The 10,622-nt window shown below is 44.9% G+C and overlaps 1 protein-coding gene across 1 annotated transcript in view; it reads right to left on the reverse strand.

The window, feature by feature from the left end:
* Positions 1 to 7,616, reverse strand: part of LOC121578451 (serine/threonine-protein kinase WNK2-like) — a 64,091-nt gene extending 56,475 nt beyond the window's left edge. Inside the window, exon 1 of the mRNA XM_041892827.2 lies at positions 6,632 to 7,616. Within this exon, the coding sequence (XP_041748761.2) occupies positions 6,632 to 7,303 (672 nt within the window). The 5' untranslated portion in view covers positions 7,304 to 7,616. The remainder of the gene's footprint in view (positions 1 to 6,631) is intronic.
* Between the last annotated feature and the right edge of the window lie 3,006 nt (positions 7,617 to 10,622).

Below are 10,622 nucleotides of genomic sequence, written 5' to 3' on the forward strand. Positions count from 1 at the left end.
CACCACGGGAAACGCAGGAGAATCAATCAAATACAAACGTACTATCTCCTCATGACCCTCCTGCGTTTTCATCCGGAGAGGTGCCGTGACCTCCCTAATCAACCCAGACCCCAACGGGCGGCTATCTAGGGCATGAATGGGGAAGGGCACATCAACAGGCACGATAGGAATCCCTAACTTATAGGTGAACTGGCGATCAATGAAATTCCCAGCTGCGCCTGAATCTACTAGCGCCTTATGCTGGGAGTGAGGAGAAACCTCGGGAAACACCACTTTAATACACATATGATCAGCAGAGAGCTCTGGGTGAGTTGGGTAACTACTCACCTGGAATGACTCATCAGTGCGTCGCCCACTGCCTCGATTCCTAGGAGACCCTCCCCAGCACCGACCAGCAGTGTGTCCTCTGCGGCCACAGTTGGTACAGGGGACGGCCTCCCTCCTGGTCTCCCTCCTGGTCTCCCTAGCACCAGCACCCCCGAGCTCCATAGGGGTCGGCTCGGAAGTGCTGGGGGATGGAATGGACGGCCCCGAATCCGGACGTCCGCGGGTAGCCAACAGGGTATCCAGGCGAATCGACATGTCCACCAGTTGGTCAAAGCTGAGGTTGGTGTCCCTGCAGGCTAACTCCCGATGCACGTCCTCCCTCAGGCTGCATCTGTAGTGGTCGATGAGGGCCCTCTCATTCCATCCCGTGTTGGCGGCTAGCGTCCGGAAGTCCAGCGCGAACTCCTGCGCGCTCCTCCTCCCCTGTCTAAGGTGGAATAGAAGACGCTCACCCGCCGCTTTCCCCTCTGGGGGATGATCAAATACTGCCCGGAAGCGGCGGGTGAACTCCGCATAGCTGACCGTAGCGGCGTCTATCCCACCCCACTCCAGCGCCTTGCCGGACAGACAGGAGATGAGGGCGGACACGCTCTCGTATCCCGAGGGTGCCGGGTGAATGGTTGCTAGGTAGAGTTCAACCTGGAGTAGGAAACCCTGACACCCGGCCGCGGTGCCATCATAAGCCCTCAGGAGCGAGAGCCGAATCCCACTGGACTCCGGAGATGGACCGAAGGGTATGGCTGATGGTGGTGGTATCGTAGGAGGAGGTGTGGGCAAACCTCCACTCTCCCATCGCCTCAAAGTGTCCATCACCTCTTGCATGGTGGTGCCCAGGTGCTGGATCCTGGCCTCTTGGTGGATTACGCGCTCCTCCAGTGATCCCCTTGGCACAACCGATCCTGCTGACTCCATGGTGGTGTGTTATTCTGTCAGAAGGCGACAGTGAAATGCGGTAGGCGAAGTCACAAGCAGGACACAGAGCTTACTGGAAACCGTATTTTAATCGAAAGTAACCAGTGCAAAAACAATCTCCAACATCGGAGGAAACAAACAACCCGCACACGAACACTGCCGATGACGCAAACAATAACACACAACACACAATGCACGACAGAGGGTTAAATAGGGAATACAATACAACATATAATGGGGAACAGGTGTACACAAACAGGACACAACAAGTCAAACACCGAAACATAGATCAGTGGCAGCTAGTACTCCGGGGACGACGAACGCCGAAGCCTGCCCGAGCAGGGAGGAGGAGCAGCCTCGGCTGATTCCGTGACACTGACAGCCTAAATCGAAATACTACCTAAGACTGAAACAAATAACGAAAGAGGGAGAACACTTCTCAAGTACCTGTTCATAGGTCTCCGATCAGACACTGCGTAGTACTGCTGGACATAGAGAAACTAGCAGAGAAAACTGAGCAAGGGAACACAGGGAAGTGAGGGCATAAATACACAGGTGAACAGGTAGACACAGGTGATACCAATAAGATAATGATTAGTCCAGACTGTGAGTGAGGAGGTGCCTAAGGTTGTCGGAGGATGACACCTAGAAAGAATTTGACATACATGTCACCCAAGATACTCTAAAGGAATTGCGTCAAAACAATGGAACCGTATTGGTTTGTGACCACATATTCTGCAAGGACAGACCTCAATTAGTCCTGGCAGGCTGGCATACTGACTGTTCAGTGCAAGGCTATTATAGTTTTGTGATTTCATATTAGTTTTTATTTCTATTAGTTTTTTTGTTTTTATTTGAAATTCAGTTTAGTTTCATTTAGCTTTCAGACTTGCTAAAGCTTTCAGTTTGATAAAAACATTTATTTAGTTTTTCTATTATTTATAGTAGTTTTAGTTTTAGTTTCAGGGACAGAAAGTAGCCTATGCGTGGGAGGCTAGGAACCATTTACAGTGCCTTCAGAAAGTATTCACACACCTTTTTCCACATTTTCTTGTGTTACAGCCTGAATTTAAAATGGATTAAATTGAGATTTTGTGTCACTGGCCTACAGACAATACCCCATAATGTCAAAGTGGAATTATGTTTTTAGAAAGTTTTACAAATTAATAAAAAATGAAGCTGAAATGTCTTGAGTCAATAAGTATTCAGCCCCTTTGTTATGGCAAGCCTAAAACAGTTCTGGAGTAAAAATGTGCTTAACAAGTCACATAATAAGTTGCATGGACTCACTCTCTGTGCAATAATAGTATTTAACATGATTTTTGAATGACTACCTCATCTCTGTACCCCACACCTACAATTATATGTAAGGTCCCTCAGTCGAGCAGTGAATTTCAAACACAGATTAAACCAAAAAGACCAGGGAGGTTTTCCAATGCCTCGCAAAGAAGGGCACCTATTGGTAGAAGGGTAAAAATAAAAATAAAGCAGACACTGAATATCTCTTTGAGCATGGTGAAGTTATTAGTAACACTTTGGATAGCGTATCAATACACGCAGTCACTACAAAGATACAGGAGTCCTTCCTAACTCAGTTGCCGGAGAGGAAGGAAACCGCTCAGGAATTTCACAATAAGGCCAACAGTGACTTTAAAACAGTTACAGAGTTTAATGGCTGTGATAGGGAAAAACTGAGGATGCATCAACAACATTGTAGTTACTCCACAATACTAACATAAATGACAGAGTGAAAAGAAGGAAGCCTGTACAGAATACAAATATTCCAAAACATGCATCCTGCTTGCATGAAGGCACTTACGTAAAACTGCAAAAAAATAAATGGCAAAAAATGAACTTTATGTGCTGAATACGGAGCGTTATGTTTGGGGTAAATCCAACACAACACATCACTGAGTACCACTCTCCATATTTTCAATCATGGTGGTGGCTGCATCATATTATGGGTATGCTTGTCATCGGCAAGAACTAGGGAGTTTTTTGGGGGGATAAAAATAAACGGAATAGAGCTAAGCGCAGGCAAAATCCTAGAGGAAAACCTGGTTCAGTCTGCTTTCCAACAGACACTGGGAGACAAATTCACCTTTTCAGCAGGACAATAACCTAAAACACAAGGCCAAATATACAGTTGCTTACCAAGACAACATTGAATGTTCCTGAGTGGCCTGGTTACAGTTTTGACTTAAATCAGCTTGAAAATCTATGGCAAGACTTGAAAATGGCTTTCTATCAATGATCAACAACCAACTTGACAGAGCTTGAAGAATAAAAAAAATTAAAAATAAAATAGTGTACAATCCAGGTGTGCAAAGCTCTTAGAGACTTACTCAGAACGACTCACAGCTGTAATCACTGCCAAAAGTGATTCTAACATGTATTGACTTAGGGGTGTGAATACTTATGTAAATTAGATATTTATTTGCAAACATTTCTATTGTGTGTAGATGGTTGAGAAAAAAATGAGGCCATCTCCATCTTGAAATAGTCAATTTTCTTCTTCACAAGTACAATTCATTGACTGACCCCTCCTGATGACCCAGCGGTCATGACTCCAACCGGGTCATCAGGAGGGATCAGCCAATGAAGTTGGAAGTCCTGCCCAGCTGACTAAATAAAAATGGTGAAAGTCCTCAATGCCGCTGCCCATGCTAACAAAGGCTTTTTGCCACTAGAGGACCCCATACAACTCCATAGCCAGGACATAGGTTTGGTTAGGTTTAAATTATAAATCAATCCTAATGTGACTTGGATTTAAAGGATAAGTGCCTAGACTGGTGCAAGAAATATGGTGTAATGAAACTCTCTTGTCCAAGTTTATTCCAATCCAATGCTTTATTTTACTTTAGTATTAGATGTACCTTTACCTTTATCTGACACGAAGAGAGAGGAAGAAAACGGCAAATGAAGTCATGGCACGTTTGATATGTTATGCTTATGTAATATTAAACATGTATCACTGTTTAATATTTGACTCCTGAGTGGCGCAGTGGTCTAAGGCACTGCATCGCAGTGCTAACTGTGCCACTAGAGATCCTGGTTCGAATCCAGGCTCTGTCGCAGCCGGCCGCGACCGGGAGACTCATGGGCGGCGCACAATTGGCCCAGCGTCGTCCAGGGTAGGGGAGGGAATGGCCGGCAGGGATGTAGCTCAGTTGATAGAGCATGGTGTTTGCAACGCCAGGGTTGTGGGTTCGATTCCCACGGGGGGCCAGTATAAAAAAAATATATATGTATTCACTAACTGTAAGTCGCTCTGGATAAGAGTGTCTGCTAAATGACGTAAATGTAAATAGGGTTAATAAATACAGCTGCAACAACAGCAAAAACATAAGCAATACAACACTTGTTCACAGCCAGTGTGTGTGTGTTTCTGTTCAACCAAACAACATTTTCTGGTTTATCTTCAAGACTCTGTGTTGTGGTGGTTGGTCGGTTTCTTAAGCCTGATGACAGTTGTCCACAGACCGAGAATATTCTCTCCACGGACGCTTGGAATGCAGGGGCAGAAACCAGATCCCGAGCCTCAGGGCACAGCTTTGGATAAACAGCCATCGTTGCCTGCCAGAACTAAAGAGGTGACACATGCCCCCCTTTACCTCTTCCAGGTATTTCTGCAGCTCACACAGGACACTTAATGCCCTGCCAGGTTGACCCTCTGGTTGGACAGTGATCCCAGAAACAATCTTTGATGCAAAGAAGCTATATTTCTGAAGTACTGTGGTCGAGATCCTTGCTGGATTCATCGTGCTGGCATCTTCTTGGGGTCCGGCTGCTCCATGGCTGTACTCTCAGATTTGCTGAAGTAAAAAAAGACTCTGCTTCCCTCTAGGGCCGGGACGATACCAGTATTGCGATACTTGTTAGTACCATGGCAACCAGATTTTTTTTAAAGCCCTAATGTTGGAAACAAGCATAATTATGTTGTCATCCAGTCACATTTATTTATTGTCCAAGCTATAGTACAAAATATTTTACGTTCAGCAAGTTGTTAAAGGACCAAAGAGTTTGGTCAGTTTCGTGTTCCTCTGTAGAGATGGGAGAACCTTCCAGAAGGACAACCATCTCTGCAGCACTCAACCAATCAGGCCTTTATGGTAGAGTGGCCAGACAGAAGTCACTCCTCAGTAAAAGGCACATGACAGCCCGCTTGGAGTTTGCCAAAAGGCACCTAAAGGACTCTCAGACCATGAGAAAAAAGATTATCTGGTCTGATGAAACCAAGATTGAACTCTTTGGCCTGAATGCCAAGCGTCACGTCTGGAAGAAACCTCGCACCATCCCTACGGTGAAGCATGGTGGTGGCAGCATCATGCTGTGGGGATGTTTTTCAGCGGCAGTGGCTGGGAGACTAGTCAGGATCGAGGGGAAGATGAACAGAGCAAAGTACAGCGAGATGCTTAATTAAAACCTGCTCCAGAGCGCTCAGGACCTCAGACTGGGGCGAAGGTTCACCTTCCAACAGGACAATGACCCTAAGTACACAGCCAAGACAACGCTTGAGTGGCTTCGGGACAAGTTTCTGAATGTCCTTGAGTGGCCCAGCCAAAGCTCGGACTTGAACCAGTTCAACCATCTCTGGAGAGACCTGAAAATAGCTGTGCAGCGATGCTCCCCATCCAACCTGACAGAGCTTGAGAGGATCTGCAGAGAAGAATGGGAGAAACACCCCAAATACAGGTGTGCCAAGCTTGTAGTGTCATGCCCAAGAAGACTCAAGGCTGTAATCACTGACAAAGGTGCTTCAAGAAATTACTGAGTAAAGGGTCTGAATACTTATGTAAATGTTATATTTCAGTTGTTGTTGTTTTTTTACAAATTAGCAAAATGTCTAAAAACCTGTTTTTGCTTTGTTAATATGTGGAATTAAGTTAAGTCTATGGCTTCATTTAACTGTGATATGACCAATAACCAAAGTGTGGCAGGAACTCAACACATCCTTGTGCACTGACAAGTATTAATAAACACCAAATGTAGTGCAAAAAGTTGTCAGCCATAAAATAAGATCTTATTACCTCTTTATAAAATAGCTATAGTGTTCTACATGTTGCGGATGAAGTTATCATCTGGATTTGCAGTGGGGTCCAATAAAATGTTTTATGAGATTGGAGAACACATCGGGGGGGATCTTAAACCATTCCTCCATACAGAATATGTCCAGATCCTTGATATCCTAGGTCTGCGCTTATGAACTGCCCTCTTCAATTCAAACCATAGGTTTTCAATAGGGTTCAAGTCCGGAGACTGAGATGGCCATTGAGAAATGTTGATTTTGTGGTCAGTTAACAATTTATTTGTGGATTTTGATTTATGCCAAACACATAACAATGATAGGCTAATGACATTTGATTAAAACTGTAAAACAAGGTTATATTACCTGAAGTTCACACCAAGCGACTTCTACCCAGGTGTCTGTGTCCAGACCTTTGTAGACAGTCTTGAAGGACCCTCTCCCGAGCTCAGTATCGAACTTGAGAAACCGGCCCCCGGGTGAGGTGGACACGGCTTTCATCTCGTTCTCATCCTCGTTCTCATCACTCCCCGCTTTCCCAGTGGTATCGGGCGACCGTGCTGCTGCATCATCTGGTTTTGGCTCGGCCTCGCTCCTCTCCTTCTCCTCTTCCGCGCTCACGCTCTCAGTCGCGCTGTCCTTCTGCCCCACTTGGCTCTCGGTGCTCGAGCTCTCCTGGGCCTGGAAAGCCACGCGTGGTCCGAGCGCGCGGGTTCGGTCCACGATGGTGCGCAGGTGGAAGCTGAGCACTGGAGTACTGTTAGCGCATTCTGGCGCGTCCAACGCTTGGTCGTCCACGTCCGAAAACCACAAACTTCTGCGAATGAACCTCTGGCGGACGAGTCCCCGGTAATCCGATAAGGGAAACGCGCTCGGGTCGCTTGCCCCACGCAGCGCTGCAGTTTCAATGTTGACATTCCGCTCTCCACCATTCTCATAGATAGGCCTCCGGGCATTGGTATCAGAGTCTAAATTGGGCACCGAGGAGAATGTGGATCCAAGTGGCGGGTCCGAGCCCGAGTCGTCCCCGGAATCCATCCCCGGGAAATGTTTAGACACTTACCGGTGACATTCAGAGGCGACTGCTATTATGGTCCTTCCCCAGCGGTGAGGGAGTGCATACCTTCAACGTTCGCCTGAACTGACGCAGTTAGGCAGCTATACTATCCCTAAAAGAATAATCTCACTTGAGATATCTGGCATATTTATAAAATGCCAGTTGATGATGACAAACTCTTATAACAGGTGCAATGGTGCCACTGCTTGACTTAATGCGGCTCAGCTTATCACAAATCCAGCCAGCCAGCCAATTGAAATGTTGCATTAATAAATTACAATGTAATTAATTCCTATTTTATGCAGTTTCTCTAAAGCCTTTGATTATTGCAACATTGCTTTTTCAACTGATCAAATTTGTTACAGTGTAGAAGCAGAACTCGTGGTAGGTAGAACTGCTACAATAAACACTCATGGACAGTTGTCGTGCCGGGATAGTTCCCTGTCTCTCTCTAATCCCTCAAAATAACCATCACATGCAAATGTCAGGTGCGCAGCTGTGACCGCTATAATCCTAGGCTAGTCGATCCCGTAGCTGGTTATTGAGTATTCATTACAGTTATTTCTTGATTTAAAAGCAGAATGAAGTCAGGGACGTGTGACCACCACATCAATGCATCGCCCCCATCGCATCACTCCGTTAACTATTCGCCTCCGCTGGGGGGAAGTTCCTCTGTTGAGCGGTGTCCGGGAGCAGAGTAGAAGCGCGGGTCAGATTGTTTGCTCACTGCGGCAGAGTATTCTCCCAGTGTGGATGATGTGCTCAGAGCATCTCACCGTTCGTTCGGACTATATTTGTGCGCTGTCTTTCTCAATTTACACTTTCCATGGCAAGGAGACAAGTCCATTTTAAAGACACAGATCCACGCCCCTAGCAACAACACATATCCAATAAATGCGCACGTTTTTAGGCGGTACCTTCAGCCTCCGTGACAGGGGTTGTTATGGACCGACCACACCACTCGCTGTGTCCTCCCATCCTCTGCATGACGCTACGGTAGCCAATAGGGGGTGGACGCTCACCTGTGCGGCAGAAACCTGCAAATTATAGCCAATATGTGATCACTATAGGATAATTGCCTATTATATTCTACTGAATTTAACTAAACTAAAATAGAATAGAATTGGACAGCATGCAAATGATCACTGATTAGTAATTGCTTGTTCTTGATGGAATAAAATATATATTCTATTCATTTGAGTTAAGTTCGGTAGAATAAAATAGAATAGAATATAACAAAATAGAATAGATTGGAATGTAACAGAATAGAATAGTCTGCAAATGATAGCCTTAAAGTGATCAGCGATGACAAATTCCCACTGGGCACACACTGAAATTAAATTGAACCAACGTGGAATAGACGTTGAGATTACTTCTGTGCCCAGAGGGATGTTTGTTCTTGATGGGCTATAATATATATTTTATTCAGTTCAGTTCAGTTCTACAGTTATTCCGTTCTTATTTCTTATTAGCGCCAAACTGTTGGATTGAAACTTGAACATGATGAGTGCTATTTTTGCCCATACAGAGTTTTCACCTGTATGGAGAGTTGGCCAAGGCTTTCGACTCTGTCAACCACCGCATTCTTATCGGCAGACTAAATAGCCTTGGTTTCTCAAATGACTGCCTCGCCTGGTTCACCAACTACTTCTCAGATAGAGTTCAATGTGTCAAATCGGAGGGCCTGTTGTCTGGACCTATGGCAGTCTCTATGGGGGTGCCACAGGGTTCAATTCTTGGGCCGACTCTTTTCTCTGTGTATATCAACGATGTCGCTCTTGCTGCTGGTGACTCTCAGATCCACCTCTACGGAGACGACACCATTTTGTATACATCTGGCCCTTCATTGGACACTGTGTTAACAAACCTCCAAACGAGCTTCAATGCCATACAACACTCCTTCAGTAGCCTCCAACTGCTCTTAAACACTAGTAAAACTAAATGCATGCTCTTCAATCGAATGCTGCTGGCATCCGCCCACCCGACTAGAATCAATACTCTCGTCTGACCTAAAGTATGTGGACAACTACAAATACCTAGGTGTCTGGTTAGACTGTAAACTCTCCTTCCAGACTCACATTAAGCATCTCCAATCCAAAGTTAAATCTAGAATCGGCTTCCTATTTCGCAACAAAGCCTCCTTCACTCATGCTGCCAAACATGCCCTCGTAAAACTGACTATCCTACGGATCCTTGACTTCGGCGATATCATTTACAAAATAGCCTCCAACACTCTACTCAGCTAATTGGATGTTGTCTATCACAGTGCCATCCGTTTTGTCACCAAAGCCCCATATACAACCCACCACTGTGACCTGTACGCCCTTGTTGGCTGGTCCTCACTACATATTCGTCGCCAAACCCACTGGCTCCAGATCATCTATAAATCACTTCTAGGCAAATCCCCACCTTATTTTAGCTCATTGGTCACCATAGCAACACCCACCCGTAGTATGCGCTCCAGCAGGTATATCTCACTGGTCATCCCCAAAGCCAACACCTCCTTTGGCCGCCATTCCTTCCAGTTCTCTGCTGCCAATGACTGGAACGAATTGCAAAAATCTCTGAAGCTGGAGACTCTTATCTCCCTCACTAACTTTAAGCATCAGTTGCCAGAGCACCTTACCGATCACTGAAATTAGCCCACCCAACTACCTCATACCCATATTGTTATTTATTTTACTAATTTGCACCCCAGTATCTCTATTTGCACATTAGCTCTTGCACATCTATCATTCCAGTGTTAATACTAATTGTAATTATTTTGCACTATGGCCAATTTATTGCCTTACCTCCATAACTTGCTACATTTGAACACACTGAATATATATATTTTCTGTTGTATTTTTGACTTTATGTTTTGTTTTACCTCATATGTAACTCTGTGATGTTGTTTTTATCGCACTGCTTTGCTTTATATTGGCCAGGTCGCAGTTGTAAATGAGAACTTGTTCTCAACTGGCTTACCTGGTTAAATAAAGGTGAAATAAATAAATAAAATAAAACAGTGCATTCGGAAAGTATTCAGACCCCTTCACTTTTTCCACATTTTGTTACCTTACAGCCTTATTCTATTCTTTCTTTTTTTTATCTCATGAATCTACACACAATACCCCATAATGACAAAGAGAAAATAGGTTTTTAGAAATATTTGCAAATCTTTGCAGATTTTTGCAAAAAACAGAAATACCTTATTTACATAAGTATTCAGACCCTTTGCTATGAGACTCGAAATTTAGCTCAGGTGCATCCTGTTTCCATTGATCATCCATGAGATGTTTCTACAACTTGATTGGAGTC

The sequence above is a fragment of the Coregonus clupeaformis genome, chromosome 12 (genome assembly GCF_020615455.1).
Source record: "Coregonus clupeaformis isolate EN_2021a chromosome 12, ASM2061545v1, whole genome shotgun sequence".
In the NCBI taxonomy this organism is placed as follows: Eukaryota; Metazoa; Chordata; class Actinopteri; order Salmoniformes; family Salmonidae; genus Coregonus; species Coregonus clupeaformis.